Below are 26290 nucleotides of genomic sequence, written 5' to 3' on the forward strand. Positions count from 1 at the left end.
GGTGCAGTTCCACTCTGTCCTCTAGGGGCGCTGTGGGTCAGAATGGACTCCACGGCAGTGGGTGTGGTTTGGGCTTTGCTCCCATAAAGACCAACAGCCTTGGAGACCCTGTGGTGCAGTTCCAATCTGTCCTCTAGGGGCGCTGTGGGTCAGAATAGACTCCATGGCAGTGGGTGTGGTTCGGGCTTTGCTTCTGTAAAGATGACAGCCTTGGAAACTCTATGGGGAAGCTCTACTCTGTCCTCTAGAGGCGCTATGAGTTGGAATCGACCTGATAGCAGTAGGTTTTGGGTTTATATTTACCATAATGACTTAAAAGAAAAAAACTGAATGTTAGAACCATAATCCTAAAACAAAGGTTCTTAAGAAGTGAATGAAAAAACTGTGTGCGTGTGTGGGTTGTGCCTGTCGAGCAGAGACAGGGGTGGAAGGATGACAAATGGCCAACACCAGGTATGTGGGGGTGGAGGACAGGCTGCAAACAATGGAAAATAGCAATTTAAGGAACAAAAGGGTTCAGGCCAAAGTCAACATCAGAGCAAAAAGATTCTGCTTTCAGGTGGGTGCCCACACGAACAGCAGGGCTATGAAACCTGCTGTGCACACGTGACCTTCAGAGTGTCCTAAAAGGCAACATTCCAGCTGACAGGGAACTGAACAAGGCCTTCCTTAGGCACGCAGACACCCCTTGCTTTTTGAAAGCTTGCTGTACGCCACTCTGCTTTTAGGGAAGCCCTAGATTAGTCCCTGTTTCCGCCAACCAAGTGTAATTGCCAAAAGGGTTTTCGCTTTATGAAAAAAGGCAACAAGTGACACTAGTGTTGAGCATTTGTTTTGCAGTGAGCCATTCGTTGGAGGCAGCACATCCCGGTAGCGGGAGTGGAGAGGCCACGCCCCTCCCCCGGGCTCCGCACTCAAGGCCTCAGCACCAACCGCCAGACCCCGCCCTGCGTCCCTGCGCACCCTGCGCCAGTGCGGTTTCAGGGCTGATGGGGTGTGTGGTATCATGGGAATACTCAAAAACGTTTCCCATATAAATTAGTGGTAACTGCATCCTCGCTTTGAGCCATTGTGGCTTCAAAAGGTTTCTGAGGCGTGCCCCCCTTCTGGGCAGCGGGACAAACGTGTATGTACATTTCAAGTCAGGAGCTCACCTTCCATAAAACAGCCAAATTAATTCTGGATGGATGAAAAAGTCACAGGTCAAAGAAAAAGAAGTGTTCTTCCTCTTTGCTGTTCCTCGTCTTGCCCTCCCTTCCCTGTCCTGACGCTGCAACCCGGCAATGAACAACCCCACAGACCCCGTCTTAACCATTTGGATCAGAGTTAACCTCACCACTCTGTGTACCTCCTATGTGACACAGAGAAACAGAACTGGCATGATTCCTTTCTCAGTCACCCTGAATCATCATGAACAAACACCACCCAAATCCAACCTATTCTACCAAATAACTGGCCTGTGTTCTTCCAAGATGCCCAACAGACCCCCATGAAAAGCAAGGGGGGCTCAAGAACCAGTCTGCCTTGAAGAAGATTAAAGTGATGGGACAAACTGAACGCAGCACTGCGGTGTAGTAAGTTACGTCCTGTGGTTCTTCCAGCCCTAAGTCTGTGTAAACTCTGTGATGGACTCTGCAGTGAGCAACTGAATAGCTTCTGATTGTTAAAGTTATCCACCCGGGGGATTTCTGTTGGGAGCAGCACAAAGTAATTTTCTGGGAAGGTCGTTCTCTGTCAAGTGTGTAGAATTCTGATGTTGGGATTGGTTAGTTGACCACTCTGCCGGGCTCAAAAGGGGCCCTCCTAGAGGCAGAAGGAGCCTCTCTGACGGCTGGCTGAGAAAAACGTGCTGCTGAGAGAAACGGGGCCCTGAGAGACACATGCTGCTGAGAAAGAGACACCGAGAGACATGCACTTCTGGGAGAGAGACTGAGAGAGACTGTTGGCTGAGAGATGGCGGGCTGAGAGAGACTGAGCACTGTTCCTGAACTTGAATTGTAACCTGGTGCTTTCCTAATAAACCCCATAATCTGTGAGTTCTGTGTGGCCACTACAGTGAATTATTAAACCCAGGAGAAAGGTGGTGGTGTTGCAGGAGGAACAGTTGGTGTCAGGGTTCATGAAAGGGCTAGAGAGAGGCAGCACGTCTGGTCTCGTAGGGATAGGCCTTGGGCTACTGGTGGTGATTTTGTCTTCTGCTTGTGGGGTTAGAGGAGGTCAGAAGATGCTGCCTCCCTGCCCCTTTGCCAAGCACACAGTCCGCAGCTGGGACACTGGGCACAGAGACACCACTGGCGTAGTGGGTGAAAAGTAAATGGGGTGGTACAATCAGACGGCAATGCTGTATTACGGGACTGACCCAATTCTAGGCAGTGCACCTGAGAGGGTGTCCTTCTCATTTAGGAAATTCAGTGTGATGACAACAGGGGATAATGGCATTGTGTCTACAATTCATTCTCAATTGGTTCAGAAGGAAATGTGCATGTATACGTATCCTCCTTCCACAACAAAAACCTAGTAATTGAACATTAAGATAGTGACATGGTATTTTCTCTTATCTAGAAGGTTTTATAAAAGTACGCCAGTCACCGCTGCTCTGAGTGTGCCAAGAAAAGCTCACAAGTACAGTACCTGTGAGAGTGCCAACTAATACACTGCCGGTGAAAGCACCAACTAGTGCAGGGCCGGGGAGAGCGCCAACTAGTGCAGGGCTGGGGAGAGCGCCAACCGGTAACATTTCTGAAAACACTGACAAGCTTCATCCTGAGCCCCTTCCTAGTGATGTCACCCAATTCAAAGATGGAGGCGGCCACGTTGTAAAGGGAGTGGGGTCACAGTACTACTGAGAGAATCAAACCTTTGAAACAATGTAGATGGTACATCCTCTCAGATCATGACACAGAGCTGATAAAAAAATCAACTAAACCTAGTTCTGTGAGACACTTTAAATATTTTCCACAGTTATATAATGAGCCACACAGGAAAAGACACCAAGCTTGGAATGGTCAATACTCTATAGCACGGATTAGGGTGAACACTTTTCTTTAGTATTTGCTTTTCCATAATGACCACACACTGTTTATATACAAGAAAAAAAAGGACTATACTTTTTAAAACAACAAAGAAAATGTGGAGAAGAATGAAACCAATTTCTATTACCTGTGAACAGAGGATGGCAAGAAAAAAAACATAAAGAAAAAGTAATAATGTCAAAACCTACTGGCGATGACCAAAATCACTCATCTGCTTTTACAATTACATATAGCTTCCCAATCAAAAAAGAGGCACAAAGGCTCAGTTTGGACTATCGTTTATTCACACCCACCCTCATGCTCCAAACAGTGTGATAATTGCAGAGCCTAAAGTTCCCTGCCCCACCGGCACTGCTCACACTACCTCCCGGTCTGCTACGCAACAAGACAAACGGTTCAGTGACGGCTCCCCCAGGAGCCCCTCTGCTCAGTGTCCGCGAGCCCGGGCCAGGTAGCGGCACAGCTGAGCGCGTGCACGCGGGGTGGTACTCACCCAGTCCCTTGGGCGCGATGCCACTGCTGTCAGCCGGGTTGATGACCCAGTAGTAGTACTTGAGCGTGTGCATCAGCTGCAGCACGGTCCCCACTCTGCGGATGGTGCTATAGATGGTGGCCGTCCCGATGAACTCGGCAGACAGGTAGGTGTACAGGGAGAGCTGCACCTAACACGGGGCAGCAAGAGCAAGCCCTGAGGCCGACACGCGACACCTCGGCCCGCGGCCCAGACACACACCCTAACCCAGTCCAAACGCTACCCAGGGAAGCCAGGAAAGGGCGTCTTCTTATGGAGCTAAAAACAGCTTTCAAATCCACAAGTAACACATTCTAATGATATTTATTCTAATAAAGGGAATCCAATAGCTATTATTAATCCTTAACCAATTTGGAATGATTCTGTCAAGAATTCAACTGACATTAATCTGACAGGACCAAGTTATTGACAAAGTCAACCAGACTAAAGCCCTCAGCAAAGTCACTCCCAGCAGCTCTCGGTGCACACATTTCTTCCCAGGAGCAGAACAAGGTAAACAGAAGTACCACTGGTTAACATCAGCTACATGATATTTGGAAAAATAGGTGTTGCCAACACGTCTCATAAAAGTTCTAATCATTTCCAATTTCCTAGCCTACGGTCCCTGTGTAGGTGGAGCTGGCAGAGTCTGCACTGGGAGCACCTGGCCTGAGGCATGAAGGGCCCTCAGGTCTGGGTTTATTTAGTCCAAACGTGAGTATGATGAGCCGTCATAACAATCAGGACGTGAACATTACTGACACAGAGCTTGTGGGAGACCTGGAAAGGGTAAACTGCAGCTCAAACTCATAAAAAATGTCCACGAGGGAATCAGGGGCCTCAAGTCAATTACACAATAATCAGAAGTTCATGACGAGACCTAGAAAAAATGAGTCTTTGATGTAGACAGTTATTCTTACATACTCTCGTTTACTTATCACTCTGTCACTCTGTATGCCAAGTAAAGGCACTTTTCCAGTCACAATGACCACTGTCCCATGAAATTGCTAGTTTCACTTCTGCTAAGCGGCCGGTGCTTCAAGCGCTCACCCAGGAAGATACATGAAGCCCACCTGAGGCCGTCAGCGCAGCGTTCTAACTGTAGTGTCGTTTACTTTCATCATTTTATCTGTGCACTTTATTTCCTCATTGGTCCCCGCCGTGTTCTGTGAGACACACACACCTGGAGTGAAGACACTACAGCAGTATGGATAGAACTCTCCTCCGTGGAGGCCTTCCACCCTTTCCACAGCACTGAGCCCTCAAGTTTGGAAGCTCACAGTATAATGTCATTTCATCAGCTAACGTGGGCGTAGCACCTTCCATTTTAGCAAACAAAATGCAAATAACATAGACCTTGTTCTTTCTCTTCAAGAAGAGACCCCTCGCAACGAATCACCTGGGTCGGCTGGCCTGCGCGGACGTGAGCTAACCACCGAGCAGCGCCCCCAGTGAACAGCAAACCACCTGCAGCACAGCCAGCCCTGGGTACAGTCCCCGCAGGGCAGCACCTCTCCGCCGCGTCCTCCCGCTGGCCACCTCTTCCCTGTGTCCTTCCTGCCCCCGGCCTTCCTCCCTGTGCAGGCGCTGCCCTTCTCATCTCCCATGACGGACTGCTCTAAGGAGTGTAGCGCCCTGGTGTAAGGGTTCAGCTCACAGGCCTGTCTACTGTTTGGCTGGGAATTAAGCCACTGGAGAGTTCAATTCCAAGCCTGAAGGATGACTCCAGGCAATAGTCTCAGGGGTGTCCAGTCTCTATCAGAGCAGGAAGCCTGGCGTTTTGTATGATTTCAGTTTTCTTCCACAATCCCTCCTGCTCTGTACAGGATCTCCAATTCTGACCCCTTTCCAAGGGGCTGGCGTTGGTAGCTGGGCACCATCTAGCTCTTCTGCCTCAGGGTCATAGAGGCTGAGTTCTCAGGCTCCATCAGGCCTCTGGACTAACACACTTCTTTGATTTTCTTCACTCATCTTTCCTCCTGACAAAGAGAGGTCAATAGTCGCCACTTAGATGGCGACTTGCAAGATTTGAAGACTCCAGTCACCTCTCACCGAAGGAAGACACAGAGTATCATTTCCATACACCATGTTGCACTGATTGAGCTTGACATCCTCTGCAACCATGGTCCCCGCCTGCAGGCCCAGCGACGACTTTTATATGATACCGTGAAATACTCACAGGGTTTGTCCCTAGGCTTTAGATCCGGTAGTTTTAATTCACAATATGGCATGAACATGATGTGGATAAAGCTAAAACATGTACCTTTGCGGGAGTGTGTATCCAGATGGCCGGGTTAAATAAGATGTGATCACAAAGCTGCTTCAACAACGGGGCCCCATGTGACAAACCATCCAGGTATTTTGCAAAGGACAGGAACTGCTCCAAGACGGCTCTAGTTATATGAACTCTTGATGACTAAAGACAGAAAACAGAAATTAACCTGAAAATATCAGGACATCACATCATGGAACTGCTGACCGAGTGAGTACACGGGACTTTTGCATATGCCATCCCCAATAGTTCAAATGTAAATCATGAAATTCTATGTTTCCTTTGCTATTCAAACTGTAATTTTATAAAGAAGCATAGAAGTTAAGGAAATTTCTTAGGGTGACCCTGAATTGTCGGAAGCCCTTTCCAGGATGATTGCAGATAAAGAACTCCCGTTATATAATGCTCCTCCTAGCTCAAGCTAGAGAAATAAAATAAGTTATGAGTAGAAACAGTTTCATGCAGTTTGCAAAAGTAACAAACAAGAAGGGATCTCAGGCCTAGAGCATTAAATCAGAATGTAAATAATATCATGGTTATGAAAAAAGACACCAAGGAAAAGCAGTGTGCTCACGTACGCCAGTTCCAAACCAGAGTGAAAGCAAGCTGGCCCTCCCATCACCGAGTTCTTCTTCCAAAAGGTTACAAGTAGTTCCACATTGACCAATGCAATGGGTCCTTCCTTCTTAACATAAGCCTTTCTGAACCATCCTGAGTATCTGATGGTGTTGATCCCACACCCTTGAAAATACTCATCTCATTTGGTTTTAACACTTTTGTAATCCATGGGACATACATCACCCACCATTTTCAGCCTCTGAGGTTTCTTGGGAAGCTGCTATCCCAGGGGTAATACATATTGCCACCTACTGCACACTTGTGTAACTGTGTGAATCTGAAGAAACAAGCCTCACACCACCAATCCTACCACCAGAGTCCATTTGGGACACATGTATCCCACATAATTGTATCAAAATCCATATTATCTCAAAAAAAAAAAAAATTTCCTCTATTTCAGCATGGCTTCCATGACTGAAAATATATGGTATCACAAAAAAAAAAAAAAATTAGAAGCAGAAAATAATTTGGTCATGAACAGGTTAACGAATGACTGACGATTCCTCGGTTTCCTTGCTGTAAGGGCAGGCGTTGCCGAGTGACCCCGTGGCCCTCTCCTCTGAACCACACTCTCAACGGATGGTAACCTGTGCCTCTGCGCCACCGCCTTTGCTGAGAGCCCCCCAGCAGCGTTCCCAGCGGCATCACCAACATGTAACCCGCCATCAGTGGCTGCTGTCAATGTGATCTGACTCATAGCAACTCTATAGGATAGAGTAGAACTGTCCCATAGGGTTTCCAAGAAGCCATCCTTGTGGAAGCTGACTGCTTCTCTCCCGCGGAGCGGCTGGTGCATTCAAACCACTGACCTTTCAGTTAGCAGCCAAGCACTTAACTACTGCGCCACCAATGTTCCAAAATAAACAGCAGAGCCTCCAAAGCAAACTTTACAGCTGCATGTTCCAATACAGCCAACAGCAATACGGGGCGACCGAAACTTGAAATGGGCCTGGTTTGAAATGAGATGTGCCGTGAGTGTAAAACACACACTGAACTCCTTTTTCATACTGATGATGGGTTGAAATGATAGCATTTTTAACATGTGGGGTTAACAAGCTCAAGGCTCAGCAGAGGTGCCTCAGAAGAAAGGCCTGGCAATCTGCTTTGGAACTGCCATGAAGCAGTTATGCCCAGCACACGAGGGGTCATCGTGACTTGGAATCAACAATTGCAAGGGCATTATCTGATGCGTTCTGTCTTATGTCTGAAACTCGGAAACAGAAAACAGTCAGATTCTGTTCCCAGATCAATGTTCTCAGAGATCAGACTTTATCCTATAAAAAATGTTTGTAATGTTATAAAATGCTTTATAAAGAACAATAATGTTAATGAGGAAGACTCATTAACTACCCAAGGTATGCAGATGGCACAACCTTGTTTGCCAAAAGCAAAGAGATTTGAAACCATAGTGAAGATCAAAGACCACATCCTTCTATAGGGATTACACCTCAACACGGAAAAAAAAAAAAACAAAACCTCACAGCTGGACCAATAAGCAACATCCTGACAAACACAGAAAAGATTGATGCTGTCAAGGAATTCACTTCACTTGCATCACAATCAACAGCCATGGAAGCAGCAGTCAACAAATCAAAGAACACACTGTACAGGCAAATGCAGTGCAAAAGACCTCTTTAAAGGGTTAAAAAGCAAAGGTGTCACTCTGAGGACTAAGGTGTGAGAGCTGGACAATGAATAAGGAAGAATGAAGAAGAACTGATGCCTTTGAATGATGGGGCTGAGTGAAGAACCCTTCCAGAAGGATAAGCACATCTATCTTGGAAGAAGCAGGGCCGCAATGCTCCTTAGAAGCCAGGATGGTGAGACTTTGTCTCTTGTACATTAGTCATGTGGTCAGGAGGAGCCAGCCCCCAGAGAAGAGCATCAGGCTGGGGAGCGTGGTGGGGCAGCCACAGAGAAGACCCTCCCCGAGATGGACCGACAGCGGCTGCAACATGGGCTGCAAGCATGGTGTGAACAAGCAATGACCGAGGATGGGGCGGGACCAGGCAGTGTCCGTCCTGTTGTACACGGGTCGCTATGAGGCATAAGCAACTTGACAGCACCTAACAACAACTGCAATGGTTCTGAATGCAAAATACAAGCAGGTTGACCGCTATGATATGTGAGAAAAAAGTCTGACCTCACTTTGCGTTATTAAATGGTACGCCAGAAGTACTATACGAAGTATTATGAAGTAGAACCACAACTACTTTTCTCAAAAAAGCCACTTTTTTTTTTTTTTCCTGTCGTCTCACAAAAGTTAACCGTTCTGGGTGGCAGTTTTTAAGCCAGAAAGTGACCGCTTTAGACTGCTCTTCTAACACTGTCTCCCCCCACCCCCCCCACTAACTCTCCATCTCAGCGGGGGGAACTGATTGTCTCTTCAGATGCTTATGATCTGCACCTGTAAGCAGTGCTCCACCCTTCAGCCTCTTACTCTATTCACCCAGACCGCCTTCCCTTCTCCTTCCTGGCGGAAGAAAGGACACAGTCCTCCTCTTTTATCTGTCTGTGCCGACCATGATCCCTCAGTACAAGCTTAGCTGCCCCGGTCAATTCCAGAACAGAGGAGAGTGGGGCAGAATGCAAAGAGGCTAGGGCAGGACAGCAGAAGACACTCAGCTCTATCTCCAAATGGGCTACTTGGATTAACTGCTTGAAACAATTCTTTATTATTATTATTATTATTATTATTATTATTATTATTATTATATGTTGTATTTTCTTTAACTTTTTGAGTAAACTATTTTTAAAAACAGGTTGTTGTTGTTAGGTGCCGTCGAGTCGTCCCCAACTCATAGCGACCCCTCCTTGGGTTTCCGAGGCAGTATCACTATGGAAGTAGATTGCCCAACCTTCCTTCCGAGGAGTGGCTGGTGGGTTTGAACCGCCAGCCTTCTGGTTAGCAGTCAAATGCCTTAGGCACTATGCTACCAGAGCTCCTAAAAAGAGATTACTTATGGATAATTTATAGTTGTACATCTCATAAAACTTTTAAGAAGAAAGACACTGTAAGTCCCTTAGAAAAGCTCAGATCAATTTGGACCATATGACATCACTCGGTGTGGTGATGACTATGTAGCGTGTAAGAAGTGCTGTATGAGCAGTGACTGTATTCAGAAGAGTTTCAGAAGACCATTATCTATGACACAAACTCCAGTAGTAAGGAAAACAAATACTGACAATGGACACTACAAAAAAAAATCAAACCCATTACCATGAAGTCACTTCCAACTCACAGCGACCCTCTATGGCTTTCTGAGGCAGTAAATCTTTACAGAAGTAGATTATCCCATCTTCCTTCTGTGGAGTGGCTGGTGGGTCTGAACCAACAACCTTCTGGTTAGCAGTCAGACACCTTAGGCACTGTGCCACCAGAGCTCCATATGGACACTAAAGGGGAAAAGATTCCACCAACAAGGAGAGATCTTCCTAACAACATGGAATGAGTGGCCAGAAATGCTCACTTTTACTGCAGAAACCACAATGCCTACAACATCATGGAAGACTGATGAACACTTATTTTAGCGGGTAGAGCTACAGCATAAAGTAGGTGACAGCTCAACACCCAGCCCCCTTCTCTTTGGACTCCAAGTAGCCCAATCCAGCCTGCTAATCATTTACACATATTTTTATTTTTTTGTATTTTGGGGAATGATTAGTTCAGAAACCCAGAATCAATGTGTAGCATTTTCATGGCCATGATGACAGACGGAAAGGCAGGCGGAGTCCTTGGCTGAGCTGTCACCTGGAGGGAAGGAGAGCTCCTCCTGCCTGGATGAGAGCACTGCAGCCCCAGACCCTTCCAGGAACCACAGGGGAGACGAGCTTTAGCTCAAAGTGAACCCTGCAGGTGCCAGAGCAGAGACAGGGAGAGACAGTCACAGCTCTGCATGCTGGAGAGACAGCAGCTCAGGGAAAGCCCTTAAACACTGCTGATGGGGATGTGAAATGGTACAGCCACTATGCAAGGGAAGCTGGGTGTTCCTCAAATGGTTAGCGTTACCACGTGTCATGGTTTGAATTGTGTCCTCCTGAAATGCATGACTGCGCGGCTGGGCCATGATCCTCAGTGGTTGAGAAGTTCTGTAATGATGTCACGTGGCAGATGTGGAAGGGTCCCCCACAATGTTATCTGATGGGAGTAAGAGGGTTAAGATGAATGGGGGGCTGCAACACGCTCAGTCCCATCACAGCTCTGATCCCATGTAAGGGAAGCTTCCCTGGGTGTGTCCTGCAACACCTTCCATCTTACAAGAGACCAAAGGAGAGAAAAGGGAGCAGAGAGTGGGGACCTGCTACCACCAAGAAAAAGGAGCCTGGAGCAGACCATGTCTTTTGGGCCCCGGGTCCCTGCGCTGGGATCCTCGTAGGAACAAGACACAGAGAGGGAAAGTTGTCCCCTGGAGCCAGCCCTCTGAACTCAGACTTGTAACCTCCTAAACTATGAGAGAATGCACTTCTGTTTGGGAGAGCCGTCCACTTGTATTTCTGTTACAGCAGCACTGCGGGACTAAGCCACCATGCTGCCAGTGATTCCATCCTGCGGCACAGTCAACAGAAGCAGAAAGCACATTTACACAAAAACAGGCACCCAGATGTTGGCAGCAGCACTCTCCATCATGGCCCCAAACCCAGAGAACCAAATGTCCACTGTTCAGCAGGAAAAAGAAAGGAAATCCTGGTTCACGCTACTGCACACTTCAGACCATCACACATTACCAACATGAAGTGAGGGGGAGAAGCCTGTGTGTGGTACAGGACCCATGCTGCAGGGCTCCGTTTACATGCTGCGTCCAGGGCAGGTGGGCCCACAGACACAGCGAGGAGACTGGTGCTGTCCAGGTGGGGGACTCAGTGGGAAATGAGAAGTCAGGCTAATGGGATCACGGATATTGCTCTAAAACTGACTGCAGTGACAGTTACATACCTGTGTAAATGTGCTGGGAAAATGCTCAATTGTACACTTTAAATGGAAAATTTATAAGGCATATGAATTACACCTCAATAAACTGTAATAAACTTATCCTTGAAATTACGTCATGGAAACCACAACAAACCAACAAGAACACCGTATGATACCACTGTGACCCAAAGAAGCCCTGGCCAGTGCAAGGGTTCAGCACTCACCCACTAAGAGAAAGGCAGGTGGCTCTGCCCATCCAGTGGGCTCAGAAGAAAGGCCTTCAGCATGAAGCTCCCGGTCTGCCTTCTGAAAGGGCACAGGCCAGAAACTGGCAGAGTGCAGCTCTACTCTGACACACATGGGGTCACCATGAAATGACGTGACAGCAACTGGTTTGTTTTCATTTCCCTGACAGACCTGAAGGAAGGCTTTCCACCTCAAAGACAGACCATACCAAATGCTGACAAGGATGCCAATGGGCTGGAACTCCCACGCCCAGCCGGCAGCGGCACACACAGTGACAGTGCGTCAGAAACCCGCTCGGTAGCATCTCCCAAAGCTGAGCGCATGTCTCCACCCCGGCCCTACAGCTTCACGCCTGAGGACACAGCCAAGCCAAGGAAGAGCCGGTGTGCACCAAAACCAGGTGCAGAATCTTCTCAGCACTTTTACTCATTAATAGCCTAATAACATAATAACAACAGCCTAGAAATACCCTAGATTTCCATCCGCATTAGACTGAATAAATAAATGGTGGTTTATACATACAACAGAACCCAACTGCTACATACAACAATACTGATGAATTTCAAGGGCATTATCTTGAATGAACCAAAATCCAGCTCCACTGCCACTGAGTCGATTCCAACTCAGAGACACCCCCATTAGGTTTCCAAGGCTGTAAATATCTATGGAAGTAGATTGCCTCATCGTCCTCCTGCAGAGCAGCTGATTGGTTCAAACCACCAACCTCTGGGTACAACCACACCTTACCCACTACACCACCAGAGTTCCTTCTCCTGAGTGAAAAAAGATAGATTTTTCAAAACACTACATACTGAATGAATCCACCTATTTGAAGTACAAGAACTGCAAACACTAATCAGTGGTGACAGAAGTCAAAACAGGACTTAACTCTGGGGATATTAACTCAAAAGGGGCTCTAAAGAGTTTTCTAGAGTGCTAAAATGTTCTTGATCTTCATCTGGCTAGGCTGACAAGGGTGAACACATGTATAAACATCAATCACACTGCACAGTTAAGATTTGGATTTGTATAGTGTTTGATATGTGTATCTCAGAAACGTTAAAAACAGAAAAAGCTGTAAGCGAGAAAAAATGACTGGACTAAAGAATCTTCCCCTGTCAAAGACAGAGCTCTGCAGTCATGCACGGAGGGCACTTCTGACCACGGATCACAAGAAAGGGCTCTCCTGGGGCAGTGGCTAAGGCACTTGGCTGCTAACCAGAAGGTTGGTGGTTCAAACCACCAGCTGCTCTGTGGGAGGAAGATGAGGCCATCTACTGCTGTAAAGATGTACAACGTTGGAGACCCTACGGGCTGCTAGGAGTTGGAACTGACTCAGTGGCAGTGTGTGGTGGTGGATGGGTTCACCAAAAGACATCACAAAATCTACAATACAAAAATAATTTTTACAACTCAATAATAAAAAGAAAAATAACCCAATTTAAAAGAAGGCAAGGATCTGCACAGACACTTCTCCAGAGAAGATACACAAACAGCTGATAAGCACATGGGGAGACGCTCCCAAGCAGCAGCCATCAGGAAAATGGAAACTAAAACCAGTGTGACACAGCTTGGCACACCCCCGGGGCAGCTAGGCTCAAGACAACCAATGGTAACAAGAGTCGGGCAGCTGGGCGGGAACAGAGCCCTGACGAGCACTGTGGAAAGAAACGCGCGCCAGGCCACTTTGTGTAACTTCTGGCAGCTCCTCCAACGCTTAGGCTCAGCATGACTGCACGACCCGGTCACTCCACTCCTCCTGCTGTATCTACACAAAGTGAACACACACATCCCCTCAAAAACGTGGCCACAGATGCCCAGAACTGTCATCAGAAAGTGCCTCAAAGGGCACTAGAGTGCTCGCTCAGGTGCCGAATGTTCTTTATCTTCGTCGAGTTGGGGCTACAAGCGAAATTCAAAAAGGAAGCCACACAAATGCTCCTCCTTTACTGGGTGGACAAATAAAAGCGGGTAGCCCCATACAACGGAATAACCCTCAAAGAAAGGAAGTGCTGATCCGGGTTACAGGATGAGTGAACCCTGGAAACACAATGCTGGGGAAAGAAGCCATTCATTAACAGAAAATGCCTGGACTACACACATGTACAGAGACAGAAAGCACAGTAGAGAGTGCCTGGGCTGGAGATGTGGAGCAAAACAGGGGGTCAAAAGTGAGCAAAGCTAGCAAGTGGCCATCTAGATGCAATGATGGCTCTCTCCTTGTCCAGAGCAAAGAAGAATGAAGAAAACCAAAATTCAAGGAAACAATTAGCCCTAGAGACTGGTACACCATCCGATCTGCAGCCTATACAACTATGAGACCAGAAGAACTAGATGGTGCCCGGCTACCAGTGTCATCCACTTGGAAGGAGATCTATGTAGGAGATCCTGGATAGAGAGGGAGAACAATGTGGAACAAAACTCAAAATCATTTGGAGAAAAAAAAAGGGGTGGGGACAGGTTTTGCTGGTCTGATAGAGCCTGGTGGAACCACTGAGACTATGGCCCCTAACTGCCCTTCAGGTCTGGAATTGAACCCACGCCTGTGGTTTCCAGCCAAACAAAAGACAGACATATGAGTTGAACATTTACCTCAAGTAGATACACCCCTTGAAGAGAACAATCATGGGAGAAAGAAGGGCTGCTTATGCACAGGGAGACAGCTCAGGGGGCAGGAGTGCATGGAGGGATGGGCACAGGGAAGAGGTAACTATAGGGAGGATGTGGGAGGGGAGCTGTTGCATTGTGGGAAACTGTGGTCAATGACATGAGACAAAGTGTATGTGAGCTGCTGTATGGAAAGTGAATCTCCTCTGTAAATTTTCACCTAAATCATAATCAGAAAAAAAAAAAAAAAAAGAGCAAAGGACATGAACAAACATTCACAGGAATGAGGAGTACAGGAAAATATGCCTAAGCTTATTAAAATTGTAAATGAACGCAGATTTAAACCACAACGAGATACCCACTAAACTGACAATATATTAATTCTATGGATATTATTGTTGAGAAAGAAGTACTGAGTACTGTGTCTTTTTATTTGACAAGAAGCCTTTTCCCAACATTTCTATTTTTAAGCCAAGTTTTCAGTATTACAGAATCCACACCTCTGTATTCTGTTGATAAATCCTCAGTAAACAGAAGAGAAGGGTGTTAAAGGGGTAGATCCTGATACCAACCTTGCAAAGTACAGTCATTTTACAAAGGCATTTCATTAAAAGCTAATTCATATAAAATGTAATTTAATATGGCTGTTCTAAACAATTCTCAGTATTCTAGATACAGAAAAACAGGTTTCCATTATATTAAAAATAAACCAAAAACCCAAATCTACTATTCTAAGATAATCTTTAAACCTTAAAGCAACATTACTCCCTGAAGTCTGCTTCAAACCAAAGAACAGTTTACTTAACTGCTAAATCACGTCTGCCTGGACAAGAGCAACTCGAAAGATGAGACCGGAAACTGAGGGGCAGTGAAGGAATGTCACTGAGGTGAACACTCAGGAGAGGAGGGTGGGAACGGCCACACAACCTGCAGAACGTGACACCATCACGGACTGGACGACAGACCTGAGCTAGTGTCAGTTCTGCTATTGTACATTTTCAACAGTAAAAATAAAATAAGTTATAAAAAATAAAATGAAACAAACCACAGACCCTTAATAAAGTTCTTGATAATGCTACTGGACAAATTCCTTCAACAAAGCAATGTGGCTGGTGATGGTCTACTCAACCATCCTCCGTGGCCAGCCGTGAAGAAAGAGCAGCCTTAGCTCCTAGGAGAGGCGCCTACCGGGTCTCAGGGAGAATCTGCAGCAGGGGAAGCAGGCTGCCTTCCAGCAGGGTTCTCAGTCTCCTTCCCCACAGGGGAAGTGGTTCCTTCTCCTTGCTACTTCACCTCTGCTCTTTCCACAAGCATTGCGTTTGCACTGAATGCATGTTAAACACTTAACTGACGTGAAAACGCTTGAGATCCTTCAGGAGGGTGATAGCCACTTCTTTTTATAACAAGAGAAAAACACAACCCTCTTATTCATGAAATCCCATTTTAAGTTTTAAAGAAAAGCACATGCTACATCCACATTCTGTGCGTCTGTGATCAGAATTCGGGCACTCACTGTTCAAACAGGACTACTGTGACTAAAACAGCGGTCACACAGATATTTAAAAAAAAAGGACATAAATGACAGAAACTAAACTCGGATAGTTCACACTGTTTATAATAGACTTAAGTGCTATACTATATACCAATAAAGACATTTTGAAAATTCAAATATATTAATGTGGGCAAAGAACTAAGGCTGGCCTTTTGGCTATGATTTCTAAAACAGCCCACACAGTTAGGGTGCTCTTTGCTTTACAAAATCGCCAGGCAGCACTTAAAAAATGCCAATGAACTGCAGGTCCCCAACTCAGGCCTCAGGGAGGGAGGGGGCGTGATGAGGCCTCCAGCGCCCCTCCTTCTGAGCCGGGTCCTCCTCCCTGGAGCCTGCCGGGTAGTGCAGCAATGGCTAGCCCATGCTCGTCCCTGGGCTGTGTGCCAGCGTGGAGCCCCCAACCATGCCCACCTGGGCGGGGAGGACTTGCAGAAGGTTGCCCCTCACCCTGGGACAGGAAGAGGTGCGTGGAGTAGTAGTCCTCTGCTCGACAGTTGTCTTGTGAGGAGGCCACGCCACGCAAACTGGGTCCGCGCGTGTGGAGGTGCACTGTCTGCCTCTTGCTGACCTCCGTGCCTAACGCTCTGGGTGTGAGACGCCGGCGAGAGGCCGTAACATCTACGGAGGACTCATCCTGCCCGCCCAGCACCCTTCTTCTAACCTCCCGGCTGTTTGGAATCGGGACGACCTGTAAGGGCCTCCCAACTTTGGCGTGCTGTCCCCCAATTCAACCGCCGGGTAAAGAGTACAGAACCATGCTTCCCCATCACAGCCGCAAGATGCTGACGTTGTAATTGAAAAAATTAAGCAAAAACTACAAAGGGAAACCATTTAAACAACCTGAACTTGACACTACCTCTAAGCATCTAAGACAAACCGAGAACAAAGAAACAACTAGAACAGAATCTAAAAGCAGCAGCATGTGCACCTTTTGCGTGAGGGAGATGAAGTAACTTCTTTCACTAGCTTCCATCTTGTTGAAACCTTCTAACACACGTAGGGCCAAACGCGCCATCTACAGATGACAGACTTGGCGGACTGCACGGGCCTCTGCGCGGGAAAGAGGAGGCCCCCCGGACACTTACAGCGCTACGAGCAAGGGGCATGAGGAGGCCCTGCACACGCGCCACTTACCTTCTCCAGCAAGTAGCCGATGACCAGGAAGCCTTTTCCGCCCAGCATCTGTTCCTGCATGGCGACCGAGCTCTTCAGCAGCTCCACCAGGAAGGCCAGGAGGGTGGCGCTGTGTGGAAGCACAGACAACTTCAGCCCGCAGCTGCCCAAAGCCGCTCACACACAGCTTCCCACGGCGTCGCTTCATTATGCAAAAGGGTAACCACCACGTTCAACTCTAATCTCTATTTTGTTGACAAAAACTATACCTTAAAATATACAAGTCTTTTCTCTCACAAGCATGAGAAAACTACTTTTATTCCTTTAAAGTTCCTTATGTAAATTAAGTGTATGTTGTTGTTGTTGTTATATGCCGTCGAGTGGGACCCGACTCCTAGTGACCCCTCCTTGGGTTTCCGAGGCAGTATCACTACGGAAGTAGATTGCCCCATCTTCCTTCCGAGGAGTGGCTGGTGGGTTTGAACCACCAGCCTTCTGGTTAGCAGTCAAGTGCCTTAGCCACTATGCTACCAGAGCTCCCAATTAAGCGTATAGTTTCTTTATATCCCACAAGTAAAACAGCAAAGCCTATCTCTACATACATACCCATATCCCCATGTCAAATAAATCGAACACAGGAAACACATGTTCATATGTCACTTCTCCATCATAAAGATGTTGTCATAATAGTATTTTGAATAACATGCTACATTAGGGAATTTTAAATATGTACACAATATGGCTTTGGTACAAATACACCTATTTTTTATATAAGTGTTTTGGGTATACCTATTTTTCAAAATTTTTTTTTTAATTAAAAAAAAATCAGATAAATATGCAACATGTCATTGATAATATATTCAAGTATGCCCTCAGGAAAACTTCATGACAGCAGAGAAGATAAATAATTTATGCAACATTGAAAAAAAAAGGCAATTAATTGCAAATGTACCTACAAATATATAAAGCAACGGTGAGATGTGCCAAAGATTAAGCACTCCATAAGTCTGTTAATGAATGAATAAAGAAACAAAAGAAAAGCGAATGACTGCACTCAGTTAAGCTTTGGTGACGCAGTACTTCACCGAGTGACCCAGAGGAATTCCAGCAGGACTGGGACCTGAGCATCCTGTCCCCACCAGGGAAACACAGGGTCCTTTATAGTGCAGCTTTACTAGGGTTAATGATGACAAGGCCATAAGCTAGACTCCATCATCAATGAAAACAACAGGTATGGATAGTGCTTTATCCTGTACTCTAAATCGCCTATTAATATTCACAAACAAGGGATAAAACTACAAATTTCCAAATATATTATAGATGCAGAAGTACTTTCTTATAAGTCATTCAGAAAATTTAATGAGGAAAACTTGAAAAGTACTGAGTCCTAAAGAGAATCTAAACTTATTCTACCCGCTGGTCTTCTCGTTTCAACAGGACTGGGAACACACTGTCCATGGTAATGAGACTAGTCTTGTTCAAATCAGAAAACTTCTCATAACAAGAACCAATAACATCATTATTATTTTAAAAACTGGTAGTTTGGTGGATGACATGATATCAGCTTTATTGGGGGGGGGAGAGGGTATCCAAAAAGAAAATACTTCATAACAGGAAATTAAAATCCAATTATTAATTGATTCTATCACTTTAAGTCAAAGAAAGAAAGAAAAGAAAACTAATACTGTTTCACCAATCAATGGCATTATTTATTTTGGTTTTAAGTCAAAGTTAGACATTTATAAGGAAAACATAGCTCCCAAGGAACCCCGCGAGAGTTTTTAGCATTTCTGTGAAGCAGCACAGCTAACACGTGACTTGTTCCATTTCCTATGAACTGACTCAACAGTCAAGGCTGCTTCACAAACAGCTGCTAAGGTACTGCTGCAAAGAACACTTCTGCCCGAATAACTGAAAAGAATAAAGAAAACCGTTTCCTAGGAACTGCATGATTTCCCAATCTATCTACGGAATTCTGCTGGGGCGGAAGGATGGCCAGGATTCCCAAACACAGTTGTTGCCAGTGCCACCCAGCAGACTCAGACTCATGGGGACCCCACACTGCACAGCAGAACTGCCCCACAGCGTTGTCAAGGCTGCGGCCTCTCAGAACCCAGTAACCAGGCCTATCTTCCAAGGTCCCTCTGGGTGAGGTGGAACTGCCAACCCCCAATGCAGTAGTTCAGTGTTTCACCATTTGTGCCACCCAGGATTTCTTTTTAACATTACCATTGCCATAAAAAGAGCCTAGAAATGTCTCCCTCTAATCTCCACAGTCCATGATAAAAGGGGAAAGATGTACTTCACACAATAAATCACCTTCCTATCCAGCACTGCATCAACTGACACAGACGCGAGAAGGACCACGGTTTCTCAAACATCTACTGAATCACCTGAGACTTCCAAATGCCGTGAAGTTCCATCCAAAACAGAAGTGTTCACTTATTATTATTCCAGAACGTTAACACGTGATTGCGCTATCGGAGTAATGTTAACTTCACTTCAATATTAACATGTGATTGTGCTAATTAAGTAACATTAACTTCATTTTAGTATTAACACATGACTGTGCCATACGAGTAACGTTAACTTCATGTTAGTATTAACATGTGACTATGCCATCCGAGTAACATTAACTTCACTTCAATATTAAAATGTGATTGTGCTATCCGAGTAACGTTCACTTCAGTATTAACGTGTGACTGTGCTATCTGAGTAATGTTAACTTCACCTGCAGTATCAACGTGTGATTGTCCTATCTGAGTAACATTAACGTCATGTCAGTATTAACGTGTGACTGTGCTATCCAAGTAATGTTAACTTCACTTCAGTATTAACGTGTGACTGTGCTATCCGAGTAACGTTCATTTCAGTATTAATGTGTGACTGTGCTATCCGAGTAATGTTAACTTAACTTCAGTATTAACATGTGACTGTGCTATCTGAGTAACATTAACGTCATGGCAGTATTAACATGTGACTATGCTATCCGATTAACGTTAACTTCACTTCAGTATTAACGTGTGACTGTTCTGCCCAAGTAACGTTAACTTCATGTTAGTATTAACATGTGACTGTGCTAAGTAATGTTAACTTCACTTCAGCATGAACGTGTGACTGTGCTACCCAAATAACGTTAACGTCACACAAGTATTAACGCGGGACTGTGCTATCTAAGTAACATTAACTTCACTTCAGCATTAATGTGTGACTGTGCTATCTGAGTAAAGTTAACTTCATTTCAGTATTAACATGTGACTGTGCCATCTGAGTAACATTAACATCATGTCAGTATTAATGTGTGACTATGCTATCCAAGTAACATTAACTTCACTTCAGTATTAACGTGTGACTGTGCTATCCGAGTAACGTTAACTTCACTTCGGTATTAACGTGTGATTGTGCTGCCCAGGTAATGTTAACTTCATGTTAGTATTAGCGTGTGACTGTGCTATCTGAGTAATGTTAACTTCACTTCAGCATGAACGTGACTGTATTACCCGAATAACATTAATGTCGCACAAGTATTAACACGTGACTGTGCTGAGTAACATTAACTTCACTTCAGTATTAACATGTGACAATGCTGTCCTTGTAAGTTAATGTCACATCAGTATTAACACGTTACTATGCTATCTGAGTAACATTAACTTCACGTCAATATCAATGTGTGACTATGCAATCCGACTAACATTAACTTCACTTCAGTATTAATGTGTAACTGTGCTGTCCAAGTAACGTTAACTTCATGTTAGTATTAACGTGTGCCTGTGCTATCCGAGTAACATTAACTTCATGTTAGTATTAACGTGTGTCTGTGCTACCCGAGTAATGTTAACTTCATGTTAGTATTAACATGTGACTGCTATCCTTGTAACATTAACTTCATGTTACTGTTAATGTGTGACTGTACTATCTGAGGAACATTAACTTCACTTCAGTGTTAATGCGTGACTTTGCTATCCTTGTACATTAACTTCGCATCAGTAGTAACATGAGACTCTGCTATCTGTGTAATGTTAAGTTCACTTCAGTATTAATACGTGACTGTGCTATCCATTTAATGTTAACTTCAGTATTAACATGTGACTTTGTTATCCATGTAACTTTAACTTCACTTCACTGTTAACACATGACTGTTATCCATGTAATGTTAACTTCACTTCAGTGTTAATACATGACTGCTATGCATGTAATGTTAACTTCACTTCAGTATCAACATGTGACTTTGTTATCTATGTAACTTTACTTCACTGTTAACGTGTGACTGTTATCCATGTTATATTAACTTCACTTCAATATTACCATGTGACTTAATATTATCTATGTAACTTTAACTTCACTTCAATGTTAGCACATGACTGTTATCCATGTAATGTTAAGTTCACTTCAGTATTAACATGTGACTTTGTTATCCATGTAACTGTAACTTCACTTCAGTGTTAATACAGGACTGTTATCTGTGTAATGTTATCCTCACTTCAGTATTAACACGTGACTGTTATCCATATAATGTTAACTTCCCTTCAGTATTAACATGTGACATTGTTTTCTATGGAACCTTAACTTTACTTTACTATTAACACATGACTGTTATCTGTCTAATGTTAATTTCACTTCAGTGTTAACACATGACTTTATCTGTGTACCATTAACTTTACTTCAGTATTAACATGTGACTCTGTTATCTATGTAATGTTAACTTCTCTTCAGTGTTAACACATGACTGTTATCTGTGTAATGTTACCTTCACTTCAGTATTAACATGTGACTTTGTTATCTATGTAACTTTAACTTCACTTCGGTGTTAACACATAACTGTTACCTATGTAACATTAACTTCACTTCAGTGTTAACACATGACTGTTATCCACGTAATGTTTACTTCACTTCAGTAATAACCATGACAACTAATGAAAAGTCAAATGCCTTCACTTAGCAAACGTTCTTTCATTTACACCGAAAACCCAGTGCAGTAGGAATGGCAAATCTTTTCTGAGAATCTTTAAAATAAGTTATATTTGACATGGTGGACGTAACAGTAACCAGAGGCCATCTTCGAAGATGTACGTTTTCAAACATAAGTTAACAAACCTAGCAGTAACTAAAAGGCACCGGCTTGCCGCAGGGCTCCCCACAAGCTCGCACAGTCCCGTGCGCTGCCACACAGACTCCCTCCCCATTGTGGCCTATTTCCGACCCCTGGACACAGAGGCAAATGCGAAGGGCACTTAGCCGTTCCCAGTCCCCTACGCCCCACTTCCTCCACAGACCAGCGGGACGCACACGATACCCAACAGCAAGGCGCTACGTCAGCCACGCCTAACGCAACGCAGAGCGGTCTCTTGAAAAGCAGAGCAAAACCTAGTGTCAGATTCTCGGAGCAAGGAGGCAAAAAGGGGGCTTGTTTTTCTCTCATGATGTAAAATTGCTAAACTTTTCAATAGAAAGCATCGTATCATACTATGTTGTATAAAAACCCTTAGGTAGCAATTCGATTTCAGGAATGGTTATGGTTTTCATCTTATTTCCTCTTAAGGAAAATGGCACAGATAATCTACAGTATTTTCTTAAAAATAATTGTCATCTTCTAACTCTTATCAAACTTTACTTAAATTAGCAAATAATATTTCTTTCAAGTATCAAACATGTAAAGAGCTAGATTAAAAAAAAAAAGCAATACTATCATAATACTATCATAGTACCATCATAATGCCATCATACAAGTATCATACTATCATCATAATACCACAAAGCCTTAGCACATCCCTGGTCCCTGCAGAGCTCGGGGGCTCATATTAGCAGAGAACACTGTAACAGTCTTAGCTCACAAATGCCCACAAGTAGTAACTGTGTGTGTATGAACAGAACTAATTTCTCTTTTTTAATGAAAATATACCCCACATTTAGGTTTCACTGAAACTTATATAAATACAGGCTATGATATGATTTTAATACAACCACCCATTTTCATCGCTCCATTATTAGATTTTTATTTTTAAATAACAAGTGTAGAAAACTAACGGAATGTAATGTGAAAGTTTTAATATCACTGAGTGGGCTTATTTATCGGAGGATGCACTGTATTGTAAAAAGGTACCCAGTTTATGACTGAGATGGTTCAGGGTGAATATATACCCTATGTTCATTCAGCTCAAGAGCAGATCTCACAAGACAGACAATGGCTGCTTGCTACGCAATGACCTGGAACAAGCAAAGACCGACTTCTAGATGGACTTTTTAGAGAAATAATCATTTTAAGAAGAATGGAAATAACTAATGAAAAACTACAGATTCATCCCTGCTTAAAAGGAAGCCTCTCACCTGTTCAAAAGATGGTTTTAGTCTTAAATGTCACAGGCAAAGCAACTGTCAGAATAAATTTAGAGGTAGATGAAGTTCCAAACAAGACTTACGGCACCAGTAAGGAAAAAATATTTTGGGGTTTGCAGACAGTTTCATCTCTTATGTAGCCTCATTCAGTGCTGAAATATACTGGAACCTTGAAAAGGATGTTTACAATGAGGTGAACCATCAAACAGCGTCACTGCTATGCTGGGTCTCTCCCTCACAATCTCCCTGGATGAGAGTGATCACAGCAGGAGGAACACTATAAAAGGAGTCAGCTTAGGACCATGCCCCAGATCACATCACGCCTGAGACAGCTTCCAGGACACAAAACTCTCACTGTACATTAGAAGGGTTCAATGCCTTCACAATACAAAACCGGTGAGGTCTAAGGCACGACTTTAACTCTACATACATTTAGCCCGACTCTGGACAAATGTCCTCCTGCAGATGGTATCTGAAACCCTACCACTTACTCCAGAGACCGTGAACAGACACACCAACCGCCACATTCCTCAGTTTACACTTTCAGTATACGCAGAAATAAGCAAAACACGTGTCTATCCGCAGAGTCAAATAAGGAAAACGGTGAAATGCAAGTAAAATGTGAGGACACACGGACACATCAGGGAGGTGGAAATGAAGTCCCTTAACCTGTCCCTGACTGTAAGTCTCCCCTCCATAATTTCTGCCCTTTCCCTCAGCCCCATCCGGAGGCAAGCACCTTTACAAACGCAATCTCTACAATGCCACAATCTGGCCTTCTGTGGGTACTGAGGAGCATTTGTTCCTTGTGGCTATGACACATCGGCACCTCCCCTTCACTTGTAGCAGCACTGGATTGTACATTTCATCAGCCTATATCATTTCTGACAAAACATATCACATCCCCCCAAAATAAAAGTTTACAATAGTGTGATTGAAATGTGTCAAAATCTGTGGAACAGAGGAAACAAAACTTAAAATTCATACATGGAGAGGAATTCATTCGAAACCTCCTATAATATGTTGCCCTATATTAGGAGTGCATGGCTGGAGAAAAAATAGCTCACTTCTCAATCAGCTCATTTCATAACTCCCTATAAACATTCCACAAACATTTACTAGAAACACTGACATACATATAAAAGAATAGCCCTCAAAGACTAACAGTTCTGCAATTTAACCCAAACTGAGAGACAACCTTTTGCAACTCTCTAAATAGACATGTGTCCTCCATGAAAACCTTCTGAGCTTTTTACAAACAGCAGCAGCACTAGTGATCACGTGCATATCCATGGATACGTGAATAATTTAGAGACTTAATGATGGAACTTGCAAATACCTGAGGAAAAACAAAGTTCTAAATTGGCAAGAAAACCCTGAGATCCTTATAGTATGTTATAACTACATGTGGGTGATCTTAACTATCCTTAACTATCTCTGAATTCTCTAATTGATTTTAAGGTCAAACCCACTGTAGGGAAGAGGTCAAACGGCCGATCCTCACTCCGGTGCTGGCTCTGCACTCAGTCAAGCCACTGTCTATGTAGCATATGCAGGTGTTAAGAATATACAGTAAAAGTGTTGAAATTAACAAAATCCTGGAAAATAAATAGAAAACAGTTGACCACATAGAAAGCAAAATCAAGTATGTTGTACATAGACTTTGCCCCAGATATTTTCTATTATTCTTTAATTTTATTTTTTAAATGATCACACAGTAAAATCAATTTTTCCTTTCTTGCTTTCCTGATATTGTTAACAGGTGTATAGATATGCATAACCATCATCACATTCAAGACACAGACCACGTCCTTCATCCCAAAAAAGCTCTGGACTATTCCTTCACAGCCTCACCCCACACCACTCACACCCCACACCTCCAACCCCCAGGAGCTACCTGACTCTTCTCTATCACGATAGTTCTGACATTGCCAGAGTATTGTATAATGGAATCAAACCATATGTAACCTTTCGAGACCATCTTCTTAACTTCAGCATATTACCTTCGGTATTTAACCAAGAAGTTGCACATATCAAGCGTTTCTTCCTTCCTTAAGCATTGTGTCTCTTTTAAGAAAAACTATCGAGGGTGGAGTAAGATGGTGAAGTGAGTGAGCACTTCCATTCCGTCCCCCAGGACCATCCCCTGGAACAACAAACACCAACAAGCACAGACTGAGATCTCAGAACCTGGACCACAGCTGAGGTGCAGGAAAGTCAAGGTGAGTCCACAGTGGGAGGCGGGAGGAGCAGGGGCAGCAAAGGCGGTTGGAGAACCTACCTGCTAACATCACAAGCTCCGCCTCACCGCAGACATTTTGGGATGGTGCTGGGTAAGACCCCAAACAGGGAACACAGGAAGGGAGCTAATCTGAGGAAATTGTACCTCAGTATTTTAAGGCAGCATAGATTAGCAGGATGATTCACAGGTTGAACAACAGGACTGGGATGAAGGTAGACCATGACACTGCAAAAGAGTGCTTCTAAATCTCAATGATGCTTGAGACGGTTGGGCACCAGAAATGGAAGGAACTGCAAGGGCAGAGGAATGAGGTGAATACACTGGACAGAAGAGCAACACAGAGGGAAACAGCTGGCTCCCTGCCCACACCAGGACACCATGGATGCCTGCAAAATGGCACCCATGAGGGAAGGACACAGAGAGCCCTCACCTTCACCACAGGAAAGAAAAACTCCACCACCTATGTCAGCATCTCTGACCAGCCAGTCTCCCGTTCCATCCACGTGTACTGAATTCCAGAGATCAAGCACCCAGAGCTCCTGAATCAGATGAAAACAATGCCCTCTGCTAGTTCCCAGATACCAAGATGCCAAGGCGCTGCTACTGGGTCAATAACTCTGACTCCTACTGACCCTGCAGGGTACAGTGGAGCTTCCCAATAGGGCTCCCAGGGCTGTGAGTCTTTGCAGAGGCCAGATGACACATCTTTCTCCCACAAAGTGGCTGGTAATTGTAAGCTTCAGCCTTTCGATTGGCAGTAAGGGACTTGACCACTGTATCATGAGTGCATCCAATCAGAAAATTTTCCCATAAAAATCAGAATACAAAATTTAAAGTTTAAAAAAAAAAAAAAAA

At 44.5% G+C, this 26290-nt stretch overlaps 1 protein-coding gene across 1 annotated transcript in view; it reads right to left on the minus strand.

The window, feature by feature from the left end:
• Window positions 1-26290, minus strand: part of NBEA (neurobeachin) — a gene marked incomplete at its 5' end in the record, with an annotated part of 985874 nt that overhangs the window by 668219 nt on the left and 291365 nt on the right. The window contains 3 exons of the mRNA XM_042782600.1: window positions 3526-3694; window positions 5807-5959; window positions 16882-16990. Coding sequence (XP_042638534.1) covers window positions 3526-3694; window positions 5807-5959; window positions 16882-16990 — 431 coding nt within the window. The remainder of the gene's footprint in view (window positions 1-3525; window positions 3695-5806; window positions 5960-16881; window positions 16991-26290) is intronic.

The sequence above is a fragment of the Orycteropus afer genome, unplaced genomic scaffold (genome assembly GCF_000298275.1).
Source record: "Orycteropus afer afer isolate SDZICR_OR568_19922 unplaced genomic scaffold, OryAfe1.0 scaffold00384, whole genome shotgun sequence".
Taxonomy (NCBI): Eukaryota; Metazoa; Chordata; class Mammalia; order Tubulidentata; family Orycteropodidae; genus Orycteropus; species Orycteropus afer.